Source organism: Somniosus microcephalus, chromosome 8 (assembly GCF_052327205.1).
Source record: "Somniosus microcephalus isolate GS21.2 chromosome 8, FLI_Smic_1.0, whole genome shotgun sequence".
In the NCBI taxonomy this organism is placed as follows: domain Eukaryota; kingdom Metazoa; phylum Chordata; class Chondrichthyes; order Squaliformes; family Somniosidae; genus Somniosus; species Somniosus microcephalus.
In genome coordinates, this window is record NC_140994.1 from 260765589 (window position 1) to 260785441 (window position 19853).

At 46.7% G+C, this 19853-nt stretch overlaps 1 protein-coding gene across 1 annotated transcript in view; it reads right to left on the reverse strand.

Moving 5' to 3' along the window:
• Positions 1–15285: 15285 nt before the first annotated feature.
• zmat2 (zinc finger, matrin-type 2) overlaps positions 15286–19853 on the reverse strand; it is a 42761-nt gene continuing 38193 nt past the window's right edge. Inside the window, exon 6 of the mRNA XM_085995987.1 lies at positions 15286–17931. Within this exon, the coding sequence (XP_085852113.1) occupies positions 17788–17931 (144 nt within the window). The 3' untranslated portion in view covers positions 15286–17787. The remainder of the gene's footprint in view (positions 17932–19853) is intronic.

Genomic DNA, 19853 nt, shown 5'->3' on the forward strand with positions numbered 1-19853 from the left:
TCGCGTGGGCCATGGGGAGCCAATCAAAGAAGGGAATCTCCCTTCATACACTTGACAGATAGACCTGTCAAATATATGAATGGAGATCACCCCAAAAACACAGTAAAACATTAAATAAATTTTTAAAAACCATCACATTTTTTAAATGAGTTAAAATTACAATAAATTAAATATTTTAAACAAAAATTTAACTTTTTGAAAAAAATAGAGTTTTTTACGGAGCTAAAAATAAACTTACCTTTTTTAAAAGTATTTTAAAAGTATAAATGAGTGAAAAAAAATTTTTTTTTACTTTTTTCAACCCTTATGCTGGTAAAAGCAGGCCTTACTCCTGCTTTTACCAGGTGTAAGATTTCTAAGGGTTTTCTGCGGGCGGTGGTTCTGCAGAAAGCGGAACTCTCCCCCCGCAGAGGCCCTTCTCCAGGGTAGGCGTCCGATCTGTCAAGAGGATTCTTCACAAATCGGAAATGCCGGTTTTCCACGCATGCACTTGGCATGCCTGAAACCGGCATTTGCGAGGTCCCTACGGGTGTGTACACAGCACGTACCCACCCGTAGGGATCGGAATATACAGCCCCTTATTATATTAATATGTAATATATCTAACAATTACTACAAGGACTATGGCACAAGTGAACTGCTTAAAATCCTGCAGGTCAGTGTCACAACACTGCCACCTTGTGGAAAAATATAGTAACATAGAACTGGAAACGGAAAACACCTGAAATAATGCACAGCAAATATTAACTGAGAACAAAATGCAACTTTCCACTTTGGGTGAGATCTACCCTGTCCAGTCCTGTAAGAATTTTGTATGTTTCAATGAGAATGTAGGCCTAGCCTCCTCATAGGGCAATTCCAACCCCCCCCTCCCCCTCCGCCCATCCCAGGAATCAGTCTGGTGAACCTTCGTTGCACTCCCTCTATGACAAGTATATCCTTCCTCAGGTAAGGAGACCAAAACTGTGCACAATACTCCAGGTGTGGTCTCACCAGGGCCCTGTATAATTGCAACATTGTTGGCAGCAGTCACATCCTAAAAAAAAATTAATAAAACTGAAATAATAAATATATTGGACGGAATATTTTCCTGAATTTCCATTGTTCTGTATTACAAAACCTAATCCACTGGCACGAGCCAAAATCGTTCTCTGTCTGGGTGTCCATTTTTGTCTGATGAAGCCTCTCTGAAACGCCTCAGGAAGATGTTTTCTACATTAAAGGTGCTGTATGATGTTGTGTTAGATCCTTCCCCGGTTTTCAGCCAATGGACGAAAATACCCAAACCTCTTTCTTCCAACCCTGAAACAAAGGCAAAATACTGCGGACGCTGGAACTAAAACAGAAAAATGCTGGAAATACTCAGCAGGTCAGGCAGCATCCGCGGGGAGAGAAATAAAAAAAACAAGAGTTCACGTTTCAGGTCGCTGACCCTTCACCATCTCCAACATCTTCCGGTTCTGACGAAGGGTCACATCGACCTGAAACATTATCTCTGTTTCTCGCCCCACAGATGCCGCCTGACCTGTTGAACGTTCCCTGCATTTTCTCTTTTAACCCTGACTACCTGGTTCAGGACAGTGCAGTGAGCGGCCTCGCCATCAATTGAAATAGATTTTTGGCTGAAAACAAAAATCTGTAAACTGAGCATTTTTTTTTAAAGTTCTAAAATGTACCTGAATGCAATATTTTGATATTAAATTCTACACCGTCCGCAGGAGAATGGGCCTGGATCCTGCTGCTAGTGTCAGTAGGGGAAGGGTGACGAGGAGAAGGCATCATTTGAAAGGAGTGTGCACAACTTTAAGCTTACGTCCCAGGTCCCAATGTAGAATATGCACGACCCTGCAATGCAAGAAACATTAGCTATAAAAGCAGCACCCGCTGCCTAACTGATGAGGATAACAACTGGACCAAACAGCATAGGGAAATAAAGCAAGGGGGCGCCTGGTTTGCACTAAGGACTTTTGATTGTAAAACTTAGAATCATAATGTTAAAGACCTTTATTAGGTCATCCCTCCACCTTCTCTTTTAAAATCATAGAATCATAGAATAGTACAACACAGAAGGAGGCCATTCGGCCCATCAAGTCTGCGCCGGCTCTTTCGAAGAGCAATCCAGTCAGTCCCACTCCCCCGCTCTTTCTCCATAGCCCTGCAATGTTTTCTCCTCCAAGTATTTATTCAATTACCTCTTGAAGGCTACTATTGAATCTCTATCCACCGCTCTAATCAGGCAGCGCATTCCAAATCCCAACCACTCGCTGCGTAGAAAAGTTTTCCCTCGTGTCGCCTCTGGTTCTTTCGCCAATCACCTTGAATCTGGGCCCTCTGGTTATCGACCCTTCAGCCACTGGAAACTCCCAGGTCTCTCTGTTCTTGCACCCGCATTAAGATTGTACCATTTAGCTTGTATTGTCTCCCCTCATTCTTTCTACCAAAATGTATCACCTCACACTTTTCTGCGTTGAGTTTCATCTGCCACGTGTCCGCCCATTCCACCAGCCTGTCTATGTCTATTACTATCTTCCTCACTGTTCAATACACTTCCAAGCTGCGTGTCATCTGCAAACTTCATCCAGTTACGGTCTCCAAATATCTGTCACAGGCCTTTCAACAAATTGCTAAATCACATTTGATGTTTTTCACCTCCTGAAACTTGCAATTTGTTTCCATTTATACTGAAGAGATGCTTCAGCAAAACAGAATCATGTATTCCTCAATTCTGTTTTGTCGATTTGATACAGTTTGTCATTCCTCATTTTATTCCTCTCGTTTTATGTCTTCAAAGCCAGCTTGACTGTCAGTTTTTATTTGCTGCTTCTCGTTCAAAGTCAGAATGAGTTGATGGAGCTGTGGCTCAGCCGATAGCTGCTTTCTTGCTCTCGAGTTCTGTTGCTGTTTCCAGATCAGGAATGCCTTGCGCTTGCAGCTTATTAGTTCCTGGATCTCCTGGTCGTTCTCGTCAAACCAGTCTTGGTGTTTCCTGGTTGAGTGACTGAGCGTCTCTTCACAAGTGCTGATTATGGAGGCCTTGAGTGCAGATCAGGCGCTGTGGACACTCTGTGTCTCGGAATCACTGGGGGTCATCAGGTTGGTTGTGCGGCGCAGGCTGAATAGGGCTTTCTTAGCGGGGTCTTTGAGTGCTCCAGCATTGATTTTCCTGCGGCATTGCTTCTGTTGCCGCTGCTGTTTTGGGGCGTTAAGGAGGATTCTTGTAATGACTTTCCCTGTGGCAGACAGCAGGGAGACTCCTCTGTAATTACCGCAATCGGACTTGTCACCTTTCTTGAAGATGGTCATGATTACAGCGTCTCTGAGGTCCCCTGGCACGCTCTCCTCCTTCCAAATAAGAGAAATGAGTTCATGTATTCGCGCCAATAGTGCTTCTCCGCCTTGTTTTAGCGCCTCGGTGAGGATTCCATCTGCTCCTGAGGCCTTGTTGTTCTTCAGTTGTTGGATGGCCTTTTCAACCTCATGCCGGGCTGGGGTTGTGCTGAGATGGTGGTGGGTAGCATGCTGTGGGATGGAGTTGATGACACTCGTGTCGAAGGCAGAGTCATGGTTAAAGAGATCTTCGAAGTGCTCCTTCCAGTGGGCACTGACTGCCTCTCTGTCCTTGATGAGTACATCTCTGTTTTTGGCCCGCAGTGGGGTAGGACCTTGGGTGCTTGGGCCGTAGGTGGTCTTGACTGCGCTAAAGAATCCACGCACGTCGTGGTTGTCGGCTAGCTGCTGGATCTCCTGCGCTTTCTCCACCCACCATCTTCTTTAGGTCGCGAGTTTTTTGTTGGACCTTGGCCTTCAGGAGTCTTCAGTGTGCCAGTGCAGCCTTCGGTCGCCTGAGGAAGAGAGTGTTTGAAGATTAGGACCTCAAACCCAGCACCAAGCTCATGGGTAGTAGTGATACCCGCCCTCCTGTATGCTTCAGAGACATGGACCATGTACAGCAGGCACCTCAAAGCACTGGAGAGGTACCACCAACGCTGCCACTGCACGATCCTGCAAATCCATTGGCAGGATAGGTGCACCAACATCAGTGTTCTCGCTCAGGCCAACATCCCCAGCATCGAAGCTTTGACCACGCTCGATCAGCTCCGATGGACGGGCCACATCGTCCGCATGCCCGATACGAAACTCCCAAAACAAGCGCTCTACTCAGAGCCCCGGCACGGCAAGAGAGCCCCAGGTGGGCAGAGGAAATGCTTCAAGGACACCCTCAAAGCCTCCTTGAAAAAGTGCAACATCCCCACCGACACCTGGGAATCCCTGGCCCAAGACCGCCCAAAGTGGAGGAGAAGCATCCGGGAAGGTGCCGAACACCTCGCGTCTCTTCGCCGGGAGCAAACGGAAGCCAAGCGCAAACAGTGGAAGGCGCGCACGTCAACCCAAGCACCCTACCCACCCGCCCCTTCAACCACTGTCTGCCCCACCTGTGACAGAGACTGTAGGTCCCACATTGGACTCATCAGTCACCTGCGAACTCATATTTAGTGTGGAAGCAAGTCATCCTCAGTTCCGAGGGGCTGCCTAAGAAGAAGAAATTGATAGCACCCTTGCTTCTGAGTCAGAAGATTGTGGGTTCAAGCAGAGACTTGAGCACATAATCCAGGGCTGACACTCCAGGGGAGTGCTGCACTGTCGGCGGTGCCATATTTCGGATGAGACATTAAACCGAGGCTCCGTCTGCTCTCTCGGGTGGACGTAAAAGATCCTATGGCACTATTTCGAAGAAGAGCAGGCGAGTTCTCACTGCTGTCGGGGCCAATATTTATCCCTCAATCAACATCACTAACAAAAAACAGATTATCTGATCATTATGGACTTGAATGTAGAAAGTATGATTAAGAAATTTGCAGATGATACAAAAATTGGCCGTGTGGTTGATAATGAAGAAGAAAGCTGCCGACTGCAGGAAGATATCAATGGACTGGTCAGGTGAGCAGAACAGTGGCAAATGGAATTCAATCTGGAGAAGTGTGAGGTAATGCATTTGGGGAGGGCTAACAAGGCATGGGAATACACTAGAAATGGTAGGACACTGAGAAGTGCAGAAGATCAGAGGGAACTTGGAGTACATTTCCACAGATCCCTGAAGGTAGCAGGACAGAAAAGGTGGTTAAGAAGACATACGGGATACTTGCCTTTATTAGCCGAGGCATAGAATATAAGAGCAGGGAGGTTATGCTTGAACTGTATAAAACACTAGTTAGGCCGCAGCTAGAGTACTGCGTGCAGTTCTGGTCATCACATTACAGGAAGGATGTGATTGCACTAGAGGGGGTGCAGAGGAAATTTACGAGGATGTTGCCGGGGCTGGGGAATTTTAGATGTGAGGAAAGATTGGAGAGGCTGGGGTTGTTTACTTTGGAACAGAAGAGGCTGAGGGGAGATTTAATTGAGGTGTATAAAATGATGAGGGGCCTCGATAGAGTGGATAGGAAGGACCTATTTCCCTTAGCAGAGAGGTCAATAACCAGGGGGCTTAGATTTAAAGTAACTGGTAGAAGGATTAGAGGGGAGTTGAGGAGAACTTTTTTCACCCAGAGGGTGGTGGGGGTCTGGAACTCACTGCCTGAAAGGGTGGTAGAGGCAGAAACCCTCATCACATTTAAAAAGTTCTTGGATATGCACTTGAAGTGCCGGAACCTACAGGGCTACAGACCAAGAGCTGGGAAGTGGGATTAGGCTGGAGAGCTCTTTGTCGGCCGGCACGGACACGATGGGCTGAATGGCCTCCTTCTATGCCGTAATTTTTTTATGATGCTCTGATTATCATCATTGCTGATTGTGAGAGCTTGCTGTGCGCAAATTCGCTGCCGCGTTTCCGGCATGACAACAGCAACTGCGCTGCAACAAAAAAAAGTACCTCATTGCCTGTAAAGCGCTTTGGGACGTCCTGAGGGTCGTGAAAGGCGCTGCAGAAATGCAAGGCTTTCTATCCCGGAAGGGCTGTCATTGTGAGAGCAGCGGCCCATGGGTTTGATAGAGGGCTTTCCCGGCCGCTGTGGCTGCTGGGATAGCTCGGCCGCCATTGCCGGCTCCTGCTTTGGGCTTGTGGAGGAGCGGCTGGGAGCTGGAACCCCGCCGAGCTGCAGCCAGGGACCCGGGACCCGGCGGGTGGAGGCGACAGGTTGTCTCTGAGGGCAGGAGATTCGCTGCTTCGGGCCGCAAAGCGCCTGTTGATCCGCGAGAATAGTGTGGGAATCTCCCTAGTACTACCCATGAGCATGATGTCACTCTTTAAATAGCTTATATCGGAAGGCGCTTCTCGACGTCGGCTTTAGCTCAGTGGTTACTTCGATCTGCTTCAAATCCTTTCTGGTTGCGAGTTCGCGTCCAGCTAACCACGGGCGCTGCCCGGCGTTTTAATTCATTTTACTTTTTTTTCATATGACTTAAGTTTCTTAATTATTCGACGGAATGATGTGCTTTTCCGAAACGACAAACAAGGTTATTGTCCTTGATGTTTTGTTTGCAAACTGGAATTGTGTATGCAAGCAAAGAGTCAGCGCTTGCGGCCAGGAGACGGGAAAAAATGTGGGGGGTCATCACAGAATCGTAAAATTTACAGCACAGAAGGAGGCCATTCGGCCCATCTTATCCATGCCAGCCTAATCCCACTTTCCAGCATTTGGTCCGTAGCCCTGTAGGTTACGGCACTTCAAGGGCATATCCAAGTACTTTTTAAATGTGATGAGGGTTTCTGCCTCTACCACCCTTTCAGGCAGTGAGTTCCAGACCCCTACCCTCTGGGTGAAATAAATTCTCCTCAAATCACCTCTAAACTTCCACCTAATTACTTTCAATCTCTGCCCCCTGGTTATTGACCCTACTGCTAAGGGAAATGGGTCCTTCCTATCGACTCTATCTGGGCCCCTCATAATTTTATACACCTCAATTAAATCTCCCCTCAGCCTCCTCTGTTCCAAAGAAAACAACCTCAGCCTATCCAATCTTTCCTTGTAGCTAAAATTCCCCAGCCCAGGCAACATCCTTGTAAACCTCCTCTGCACCCTCTCTAGTGCAATCACATCCTTCCTGTAATGTGGTGACCAGAACTGTACGCAGTATACTAGCTGTGGCCTAACTCGTGTTTTATACAGGGTGAAAGGGTGGAAGGGGGGACGTGTGAGTTGTCGGTTTATGTTTAATGCAAACAGACACCTATTTTTGAGTTTTTTTTCACACCAAATAGGACTTAGGTATAAAAGCTAAATTCTGCAGATGTTGAACTTAGATATGTCTGTTGAAGAAAACATCTAATTCACCCAGAACAGACTGGGGAATCAAACGGAGGACATTCCTGGTCTGTGGGTTCAATAACGCACTTGAACTGCATATTTATCAAACGGGGCATTTGGAAATAAGATACCAATCAGTTCCAAGATGCTGCTAACCTGGTATAATCTACTCCACCTCGTGGTGAAAGCCGCCTTTCAGCTCTGTCCTAATTGCAACTCAATGCCAACTAACTGCACTTCCAGTTATATATCCTTTTTTTTTATCTTAATTTTTTTCCTTTGTTTATTTTCATGCTTTCCTAGTTTACATTTCTAGTGTAGCATTGAGCTGTCAAAAATCAGATCCTGACATTATCATGTTTCCGAAATCTAAGCATATGTTACACCATGCAATATCAGTATATAAAATAAGAACATAACATGAGAAATAGGAGCAGGAGTCGGCCATTTGGCCCCTCGAGTCTGCTCCACCATTCAATAAGATCATGGCTGATCTTCTACCTCAACTCCACTTTCCTGCACTATCCCCATATCCCTTGATTCCCTTAATATTCAAAAATCTATCGATCTCAGCCTTGAATATACTCAATGACTGAGTCTCCACAGCCCTCTGGGGTAGAGAATTCCAAAGATTCACCACCCTCTGAGTGAAGAAATTCCTCCTCATCTCAGTCCTAAATGGCTGACCCCTTATTCTGAGACTGTGGCCCCTGGTTCTAGACTCCCCAGCCAGGGGAAACATCCGCCCTGCATCTACCCTGTAAGAGTTTTGTATGTTTCAATGAGACCACCTCTCATTCTTCTAAACTCTAGAGAATATAGGCCTAGTCTACTCAATCTCTCCTCATAGGACAATCCCCCCATCCCAGGAACCAGTCTGGTGAACCTCCAGTGCACTCCCTCTATGGCAAGTATATCCTTCCTTAGGTAAGGAGACCAAAACTGTGCACAATACTCCAGGTGTGGTCTCACCAAGGCCCTATATAATTGCAGTAAGACGTCTTTACTCTTATGCCTAACTCATCATGTGAAATTAGCTTGTCTGCCTCTTAAAGAACAGCAACTTGTATTTATATTGCGCCTTTAACATAGTAAAATGTCCCAAGGTGCTTCACAGGAGCGATTATCAAACAAAATTTAACACCGAGCCACATAAGGAAATATTAGGACAGATGACCCAAAGCCTGGTCAAAGAGGAAGGTTTTAAGGAACGTCTTAAAGGAGGAGAGAGAGGTAGCGAGGCGGAGAGGTTTAGGGAGGGAAATCCAGAGCTTAGGGCCCAGGCAGCTGAAGGCACGGCCGCCAATGGTGGAGTGATTAAAATCAGGAATGCTCAAGAGGCCAGAACTGGAGGAGTGCAGAGGCCTCAGAGGGTAGAATCAACCTTTTACATTTAATATATAAGTGGAGGCTGGCTACAACTTTACCACAAAGGGTTGGTGCCTCCACTCTTGCCTCAGAGTCAGGAGTTTGTGGGTTCACAGTCCCACTCCAGAGAGTTGAGCACAAAAATCTAGGCTAACAATCCAGTGCAGTGCTGAGGGAGCGCCGCACTGTCGGAGGTGCCGTCTTTCGGATGAGACGTTAAACCGAGGCCCTGTCTGCCCTCTCAGGTGGACGTAAAAGATCCCATGGCCACAATTTCGAAGAAGAGCAGGGGAGTTCTCCCCGGTGTCCTGCCCAACAATGATCCCTGAACCAACACCTAACACAGATTCAAAAGCAAAATACTGCGGATGCTGGAAATCTGAAATAGAAAAATAGAAAATGCTGGGAACACTCAGCAGGTCAGGCAGCGTCTGTGGAGAGAGAAAGAGTTAACCTTTCAAGCTGGTGACTTTTCGTCAGATAATATAAAACCTCCCCTTGCTGCTTATATAACCATGATATCATCCTTCAAATGCTTTTTATTCTGTGTTATTTCCTGGCGCCGCCATGAACTCAGTGGTTGCTTCGCTTTCACTTCAGGCAACCCCAGCCAGATGGGCACCTAACCACGGGCGCTACCCGGCGTTTTGTTGCTGCCTTTTGTAGAGATATATTCAATAATTCAACCTTTTTTTAAATATAAAGTTAAACGCTCTCAATGATTCAACGTAGTTTTAAAGTAAATGTAGATATGTTGCATGATTTTTCCGTATAAAACAATTAGGTGATTTATTATCTATTTTGCCAAGTGCAGATTATTTGGGGGTATATTTCACAGGGGGGTGTCTCCGACTTTGGAAATTCAGGTGTTGGGATCGCCAGCTCATTGAGTCAGAGCCAAGGTTAATTTCGTGAAATTTAAATTTCCTGAACTTCGAATGGGCCCAAAATAGGAACTTGAGATCCTGAGGAATTCCTTAAGAAAATGCTCCCTAATCCTTCTGCCTATATCAATATATGTTTTATAAATTAATCTTTTATTTTTCCTGCTGCCTGAGTCTGGGATCCTGCTCGGAGTCCGCCAGCTGTTCGCCCCCCTTGCCCAGCTGACCCGAGTTGGCGGCGTGCTCCTCCCCCCCCGTGCTGCATCTATTTTCCCCCTTTACTATTCCTGCCAGTGACTCCTCTCCTCTTTTTCAGGCTGGGACTTGTTGTTGTGGTCGCCCCCCCGGCCCGGTGACTTGAGCTGCTCTCTGCTGCCTCACCCAGGCGGTCGCTGTTCCTGCAGGAGCCGAGACAGCGAGTGTCCTCTGCACAGGTGCACTGGGCAGGGATCAGCAGTGGGATTTATTCCTCCGAAAACTCGATTGTAGCGACCCTTCCCCCCAAACTGAGCTGTAATTCAGAACAGGGAATTTTTTTTTTGTGAGCAGCCCGCGTCCCCCCGGGGTTTATTTTTTTTAAATTTTAACATTCAAGTAAACAGTACTTATACAACTCATCAATGACATAGTAAATCCATTACATTCATTGACCACAATAAAAAGGATAAAGCCTCAAAAACAGCTTTATGGTCAACAATATAAATACAATAATACATTTTTACAGGTAAATCAATAATGTTTACAGTACAAACGGCCACTATTTTATAAACCAAGAAAGAACCCGTATACGCCAGTCCTACTGGCATCGCTAAATCATTCATTCCTCCGTTCGTTCGCTCGTAGTGAGAGGGTTCGAGTACAGGAACAAGGATGTCTTGTTGCAGTTGTACAGGGCCTTGGTGAGACTGCACCTTGAGTATTGTGTGCAGTTTTGGTCGCCTTATCTGAGGAAGGATGTTCTTGCCATGGAGGGAGTGCAGCGAAGATTCACCAGACTGATACCTGGGATGGCAGGAATGACGTATGAGGAGAGATTGGGTCGATTGGGCTTATACTCGCTGGAGTTTAGAAGAATGAGAGGGGATCTCATTGAAACTTATAAAATTCTAACAGGACTAGACAGACTAGATGCAGGAAGGATGTTCCCGATGGCGGGGGAGTCCAGAACCAGGGGTCACAGTCTAAGGATAAGGGGTAAGCCATTTAGGACAGAGATGAGGAGGAATTTCTTCACCCAGAGAGTGGTGAACCTGTGGAATTCTCTACCACAGAAGGCAGTTGAGGCCAATTCATTAAATATATTCAAGAAGGAGTTAGATATATTTCTTAAGGCTAAAGGGATCAAGGGATATGGGGAGAAAGCAGGGACAGGGTACTGAATTTGGATGATCAGCCATGATCTCATTGAATGGTGGAGCAGGCTCGAGGGGCCGAATGGCCTACTCCTGCTCCTATCTTCTATGTTTCTATAATTGGAGAGCTCTTTCAAAGAGCCGGCACAGACACAATGGCCTCCTCCTGTGTGGTATCATTCTATGATTTCATGGTAGTTTAAGAATTTAAATTCACTTTAAAAGTACAAAGGAAATTAAAAGCCCGCTTGATTGGCACCCCATCCACCACCTTAAACATTCACTCCCTCCACCACTGGCGCACCGTGGCTGCAGTGTGCACCATCTACAAGATGCACTGCAGCAACTCGCCAAGGCTTCTTCGACAGCACCTCCCAAACCCACAACCTCTTCCACCTAGAAGGACAAGGGCAGCAGGCGTACGGGAACACCACCACCTCCAAGTTCCCCTCCGAGTCACACACCATCCTGACTTGGAAATATATCGGCCGATCCTTCACCGTCGCTGGGTCTAAATCCTGGAACTCCCTCCCTAACAGCACTGTGGGAGCACCTTCACCACACGGACTGCAGCGGTTCAAGAAGGCAATTAGGGATGGGCAATAAACGCTGGCCTTGCCAGCGACGCCCACATCCCATGAACAAATTAAAAATGAAGTAAAAAGTCACCATTAGCTGTTGAACTGTCATCAAAAGCCAACTGGTTCACTCATGAGTTGAAAATCACAGCAGGGAAACAAGCCATTTGGCCCATCATGTCCATGCTGGAATCTCAGCTGTGGGTGGCCCCTATGGTCACAGACGCTCGGGAATGAATACGAGACTACCAGCGATTTCACCTGGAAAGTTGATACCAGTACAAAGCACCGCAGCATCGTTTGTCTCTTTACCTGTCCTATTACCATCTCGTCTCACCTTGAATATCTCTTAGTGTCTCTTCTTTCATCCCCTCCCCCATTTCCCAGCCCCCAAACTGCCTTTTAATCTTTTCACTTCCGGCCGTTTTTTCCTCAGTTCTGTAGAAGGGTTTCGACCCGAAACGTTAACTCCGTTTCTCTCTCCACGGTTGTTGCCTGGCCTGCTGAGTTTTTCCAGCATTTTCTGTTGTTATTTCACGACAACCAGTCCCTGCCTGAAAAAGAGAGGAGTCACTGGCAGGAATAGAAAAGGGGGAAAATAGATGCAGCACGGGGGAGGAGCACGCCGCCAACTCGGGTCAGCTAGGTGAGGGGGCGAACAGCTGGCGGACTCTGAGCAGGATCCCAGAATCAGGCAGCAGGAAAAATAAAAGATTAAATTTAAAAAAATATTGATATAAGCAGAAGGATTAGGGAGCATTTATTTTGGGTGATTTCTCAGGATTCTGAATTCCTCAGGATCTCAAGTTCCCTATTTTGGGGGTTGGGCCCATTCGAAGTTCAGGAAATTTAAATTTCACAAAATTAACCTTGGCTCTGACTCAATGAGCTGGCGATCCCAACACCTGAATTTCCAAAGTCGGTGACACCCCCTCTGTGAAATACACCCCAAATAATCTGCACTCGGCGAAATAGATTATAGTCCCAGGAATTTGGGTCCCCACGGGTGAGTACGCGTTGGGTTCTCATGCGTAGGCCCAACGGAAGTGCCGGTTTCGTGCATGCACTGCGCATGCGCGGGAAACCAGAACTTCCATTTCCTTGAAAGAAGGGGTTCACAGGTCGAATGCATGCACTGGAGAGGCAGCGCGTGCGCATCAAACTTAGGTTTTTTTTGCAGGTTTCTCCGGGAGGTTAAGTCTCCAGGAGTTACACTTTTAAAAAGCAGTCACAAGGCCTGCATTTAACAAGGTAAGAGGTGAATTAAGTAAAATTAAAACATTTTTTCCACAGGTTTATTATTTTTAAATACTTTAAAGGAAGGTAAGTTTATTTTTAGCCCCGTTAGAAAATGTAATTAATTTTTTCAAAATTGTTAATTATTGTTTAAAATAGTTATTTCATGTAATTTATAGTTATTTTAAAAATGTGATGTTTTTTTAAAAAATTATTGGAAGTTTTAGTTATGTTTTGGGGCTTATAGTATTTATAGGTTTGACAGCTCTTCCTGTCAAACTTATGAATGAAGCATTCCCTGCTACCATTGGCTCTCCATGGCCCACGTGATCCCAGGGGACGCATCAAACTAACTGCGCCCCTGGGATACGCAAGCACTGCGCGCCGGCAGTTGGAGGAGGCCCAGGATCGGAATCCCACGCGGGCCCACAGCTCAACGGCCGGCGCGCTAGGTAAGTGCAGGTCGGGGGCTTGCACCCGCGGGAAGCCCCCGACCCAAATTTCTGGGCCATTAAATCACCTAATTATTCTACACCGAAAAATCATGCAGCGTATTTACATTTACTTTAAAACGCTGAATCATTGAAAGCGTTTAACTATATAATAAAAAAGGTTGAATTTTTGAATATATCTCTGCAAAAGGCAGCAACAAAACGCCGGGTAACGCCTGAGGTTAGGCCACCACAAACTCGCAGCCACCTGGTTGGGGTTGGCTGAAGTGAAAGCGAAGTAACCTCTGAGCTCAATCCGGTGCCAAGGGGGGGAAAAGTCAGAATTAAAAAGCATTTGAAGGGTGACATCATCATGGTTATATAAGCAGCACACTTGCAACGTGTTGCTACCTTCCCAGCCCCCCTCCCCCAAACAGGCTTTGCTTTTAGCAGCACACAAAGGCACAACACCTTTTTCTGGTTAAAGGAGAATCAGGTGCCTAGCCAAGATTGCCAGTTTCCCCATTCTGGACAATGGATTCAGCAGGTGAATCAGAGCAATTTACAGGAGACCATTCAGCCCATCGTGTCTGTGCCGGCCGACAAAGAGCTATCCAGCCTAATCCCACTTTCCAGCTCTTGGTCCGTAGCCCTGTCGGTTACGGCACTTCAAGTGCATATCCAAGTACTTTTTAAATGTGATGAGGGTTTCTGCCTCTACCACCCTTTCAGGCAGTGAGTTCCAGACCCCCACCACCCTCTGGGTGAAAAAAGCTGTCAACACCCCTCTAATCCTTCTACCAATTAATTTAAATCTCTGCCCCCTGGTTATTGATCTCTCTGCTAAGGGAAATAGGTCCTTCCGATCCACTCTATCAAGGCCCCTCATAATTTCGTACACCTCAATATAAGGTCTCCCCTCAGACATAGGGATTAGGGATAAGGAAGGTCATTCACCCAGGAAAAAGCTGGATATTTTCCCAACCACACATCAGCTGTCGCTTTACCTGCTCATATATGGGTTCTGGGAGAGACCAGCAGTCAGTAACCAGCTAGCTCAGTCAACTGAGCAAGAGACTCTTAGGGCAGGATTTTCATTGAGCCGTGGAGGCGGGATTGCAGGCGTGTGGGGGGTTAAAATCTTGAAAGCAGGGGGGGGCACGAACCCATCCCGCCCCCAACCCACCTCCATGCCAGTTTCAAAGGAGGCAGGTACCCGACCCACGCTGGGACCCGCCTCCCTGAGGCAGGAAGGGGATTAGTGCCAACTAACTGCCTGTTAACAGGCAGTTTTTAGCCTAATCCCTATTTTTATTGGTGAAGTGTGGGATTCCCGATGGCTCCAAACCACGCCAAGTTAGCGAGGCGGGCCGTCGGGCTTGGAGGGGTCGAGATGTCCGGTGTTCAGGTGAGTGATGGGTGCGTGAGTTCAGAGGTAAGTGTGTTTGGTGTGTGTATAAAGTGTTTAAAGAAGTTTTACTAACCTTTACAGCCTTCCTTCCTTCAGGTCTCAAGAGTCCCTCATCTTACCAGCACAGAAAACAGAATGGCCGTGAGCTGTCAAAATCTGCAGCCTCTGCTTTCTGTTCTGGAGAGATCTCTAAATCAGCCTGAGAGGAAGGAATTAACCTGGAGTACAGATTGTCAGTGTTTGACAGCTTCAAACAGCTGTGAAACGCTGATATTTCATCTGTCAAAAGCTCTTGACAGATGAAATATCAACCTGTGACGTCACCTGTTGCCGGGTGGCCCTTAATTGGCCTAAGCCCGCTGGGCGGGCTCAACAAGGTCAATCAAGTCAAAATCGCGTGGGTTGGCCACAACTCGATGGATGTGGGACTTATACCCCGAAAGTTGTCGTCCTGCCTCTTCAATGAAAATCCAGCCCTTAATCTCAGGGTTGCGGATTCCAGGGGACTTTGCCGTGTGCAAATTGGCTGCTGCATTTCCTACAACAGTGACTACCGCCAATTAAGTACATTTTGGGGGGGGGGGGAGTATAATATGCTTTGGGATGTCCTGCAATGCACTATATAAAGGCAAGTCTTTCTTTCAGGAGACAGTGGGAGAAAATCGAAAGGGGAAGGGGAGGGTAAGGGTAAGGCCAGATTTTCAATAAGACGAAATAGAATCAAGTTGCTTTGCCTTCTGCTCGAGGGAGACCATATAAAAAAAACTCAACGATTCTAAAATTCTGTTTTATCTTTAATTAAAAAACAGGTCACGGACGCCAAGCACTTTTAATGGAAATCGCACAAAATAAGAAAAAAAATAATCTCTTGTATTTGAAAGCGTCGACTGGAAGAAAAAAAGTAAAGCACAGGTAGAGACTTCAAAGCACAGCACACACAACACACAAAGGAAACCTATAAAGGGAACACCTCGCTCGCTGCATTCAAACTGTTCTTCAGATACACTCGCCATCTCGCTTTCTGGTCAATTTGGTACATAAATTACCTTTAGGCTGGCGGCCTGAATAATCTCAGGGCGCGAACCCTCACTTCTCAAAACATTAAGCCCTTGGACAGCTTGTGGCTTTTGCAAGTCTTCACGCTCCCTCCACGTTGGGAGTAACAAAAAAACAAAGCGAGGTGACGGTCACATTACTGATGTATTCCTCCCCCCTGCCCCTATCACACTGCTTTTACAGAGGACCACTGTCCCAAGCAATGGTTCGCTTGAAGATCTCTCTCAAAAAACATTTCCAAGCTGGAACAGGGTGATAGGACACGCAAGTCTTTAAAGACAATTGCAAAAGAACCGGAGGGGGGGCGGGGGAAGAGAAGAGGAGAATTTTTTTTTTAACGTAGAGAGTTGTTGCGATCTGGAATGCACTACCTGAAAGGGCGGTGGACGCAGATTCAATAGTAACTTTCAAAAGGGAATTGTATAAATACTTGAAAAGAAAAAATTGCAGGGCTACGAGGGAAAGAGCGATCCATTTCACACCAGGAGTCCACGCACGTTAATGAGGAGCAGGAACCCAGTCTGATTTTTATTTCTTTCAACCTCCATCTAACCCAGAGTTATGGAAGTCAATTGCAGTGCCTCCCCGTTTCACCCTGATTGAGGTCGGCCAACTTAATGGGCAGCCATTTAAATCCCGCTATCAGCTGGCCGCCACAGTTCAGTACCACACACTCATTCACCCATCGAGCCACAAGGAGAAGCTTCTCGTCAATTTTAGTGGTTAGATGTGCAACGCTAACATTTCAGTGCTCAAACTTTACAGAGCCTGCAAATGTCGTGGAAAAGCACAGACAGCAGCGAGTTTGAGAGGCTTAGAAAAACCCGTGCAGTTAAAAGGGACTTCACAACTTCATTCCTGTAGCTCGTTGTTTAAATCTCTCCCTGGCGGGTGACTCCCTCACAGACACAGAACGACACAATTTTCAATGATCTGAACTGTTGGGAGAGTCTGAATTGCCTCGGAGGGTCAACTGGGTAGCCATAAGTTGCCATAATAAAGGATTTATACGGTTCACCTGGATCAGAGGGGATCTCATTGAAACTTATAAAATTCTGACAGGACTAGACAGACTAGATGCAGGAAGGATGTTCCCGATGGCGGGGGAGTCCAGAACCAGGGTCACAGTCTAAGGATAAGGGGTAAGCCATTTAGGACAGAGATGAGGAGGAATTTCTTCACCCAGAGAGTGGTGAACCTGTGGAATTCTCTACCACAGAAGGCAGTAGAGGCCAATTCATTAAATATATTCAAGAAGGAGTTGGATATATTTCTTAAGGCTAAAGGGATCAAGGGGTATGGGGAGAAAGCAGGGACAGGGTACTGAATTTGGATGATCAGCCATGATCGCATTGAATGGCGGAGCAGGCTCGAGGGGCCGAATGGCCTACTCCTGCTCCTATCTTCTATGTTTCTATGTTTCTATCAGAAACGGAGGTTATTTAATAAAAACAAATTAGTATTTTTCCACAACCTTTCTTAGTTTCCCCCCCCCCCCCCCCTTTCCCAGAGTCGCTGATTTCCGTGCTGGGGTACTGCCCCGTGAAGGTCAGTTGCCCTCCAGCGTCTCACCAAAGCGGCCATTTTTCATGTGTCAGCGCATATTCAGCCACAAGGGCCGTGTCACAGGTGAACCTGACGCTGTCCACACTTGCGTACTTTCTGCAAGCTTCACCAGATAACAATCAGGTGTGGGAACCCTGCCCCTTCCCTGTCCCAAGGGGTGCTGAGCCCAACTGTAGCACCCCTCACGGTGCCCCGGCTGTGATCAGCTACCCCGGCACAGATCAGGAATCGAAGCGAGGACATTATTTGCCTGCAGAGCAGAGTTACCTGCTCACCGAGCCCGCAGAGAAACCGCACCGCACCACACCATCTTTAACCAAAGCAAACGGGAGATACAGATTAGCCATGATCTAACTGAATGGCGGAACAGGCTCGAGGGGCTGAATGGCCTCCTCCTTCCCGTTCCTAAAACGTGGAACGGCTAAAACCAAAAGCAACGCAACATTCTGAATGCATCTGAAACTATTTCTGTGAAAAGGTCTTGGAGAAATGGGTCTTTGTAACTTTTCTTAACAGAAGAATCCTTTATTAACAAACACATCTTCATTCACGCTATGCACATCACACTCCATTGGGGTGGAGGGTGGGGGGGGCGGGAGGGAGAAATAAAAGTGGGGAGCAAGGGGAAGAGAAAAGTTAGTCAAAGGATGTCCCGCGTCGGTCAGCTGCTCTTCTTTGATGAACCGAAGCCGGAGAATCCCATCACTGCCGCCATCTCGTCGTCCTCCTCAAACGTCAGCTCCTCCTCCGCTTTCCGCTTCTTCTCCTTCAGTTTCTCTTTCCTGTATGCCTTAGCTTTTTCTTCCTACAGCAACAACAACAATGTGCATTATATAGCGCCTTGAACGTAGCAAAACACCACCACCCCCACAAGGCTTTTCACAGGGACGCAATCAGACAAAAATTTGACACCGAGCCACATATTAGGACAGGCGACATGGCAAAGAGGCAGGTTTTTAAGGAACGTCTTAAAAGAGGGAGAGGTAGAAAGATTTAGGGAGGGAAATTCAGAGCTTAGGGCCCCAGACGGCTGAAGACACGGCCACCAATGGTGGAGCGACAAAAATCTGGGGTACGCAAGGGGCCAGAATTAGAGGAGCGCAGAGATCACAGGAGGGTTGTAGGGCTGGAGGAGGTTAGAGAGATAGGGCAAGGCCATGGAGGAATGTGAAAACAAGGATGAGAAATTTAAAATGCTCATCATTAAACAGAGAGAGAGAAAAAAAAGCTAAGTAAGAGGGGTGGGTAATCTAACGGGAGATTCAACAGACGAGGGCAGGTTTATGGATGTTTTGGAAATGGCATTCTGTCTATTTAGGATCACCAATGTTTTTTTTTTGGTGGTGAGGGTGGGGGTTGGGGCAAGTAAATTACACTCTGCGATTTCATCCATGGTTCCACAAAAAGCACAAATCCAATGTCTTAGCGATCCAGTTGGGTTTTTACGATAATCCGGCAGCGCTCTCGGTTATTTTCTCAGCACACAAAATGGCCAAATTGAATCGAATCCAATTGCACAACTCGCCATGTTCCCACCACCGCTAATTGCGGGAGGGAAGGGAAACCCATTTTATCTCCTTTTGCCTCTGCATTTGTAAAAGGCGAGAAGCCAGGACTGGTTAATGCAAGTTTTGCTTCACTGGATCTTAGTGGCAAGCAGAGGCAAGGTCCTACAATTAGCCGCTAGAAATGAGGTGTTTGAAAGAGGTCGGTAAGATTGCTGAAAAAGGCCTTCGGTCCTTCAGTACAGTGAACTAGAATCTCTGCTCTCCCCCTCCACCCCCTAGACACACACAGGCACTCGTAATATTATTATAGACCGGTAAGCCTGACATCGGTAGTGGGGGAAAATGCTAGAATCCATTATAAAAGATGTAATAGCAGAGCACTTGGAAAACAGTGACAGGATCGGACAAAGTCAACATGGATTTACAAAAGGTAAATCGTGCTTGACTAATCTACTGGAATTTTTTGAGGATGTAACTGGTAGGATAAGGGAGAACCAGTGGATGTGGTGTATTTGGACTTTCAGAAGGCTTTCAATAAGGTCCAGCATAAGAGATTAGCGTGTAAAGTTAAAGCACATGGGATTGGGGGTAAGGTACTGACTTAGATAACAGCACCCCATCTTTCGATTAGGCACTTTACCCTCTGGACTCAACATAGAGTTCAACAATTTCAGATCATAACCTCGGCCCCTATCACATATATATATTTTCTTCTTTTTTTTTTTTAAACCACACTTTTTGTTTTTTCTTGACGGCAGCTGTCCTTCATTCTGCCAGCACAATTCACACCCCATCTAGAGCCATCCTTTGTTCCTTAACCTGTCCCATTTCCACCTCCCCTTGCCTTGAATATCTCAATGTCTCTCAATCTCTCCTGCTTTCTATCCTATCTCTGACCTTCCCTTTTGTTCTTTCATCCCCTCCCCCTTTTCCCAGCCCCTAAACTTGCTTTCCATTTCCTGCTTTTTTTCCAGTTCTGACGAAAGGTCATCGACCTGAAACGTTAACTCTGTTTCTCTCTCCACGGATGCTGCCCTGGCCTGCTGAGTTTTTCCAGCGTTTCCTGTTGTTATTTTGGATAGAGAACTGGTTGGCAGACCGGAAGCAAAGAGTTGGAATAAACGGGTCTTTTTCTGAGTGGCAGGCAGTGACTAGTGGGGTACCGCAGGGATCGGTGCTAGGACCCCAGCTATTCACAATATATATTAATGATCTAGAC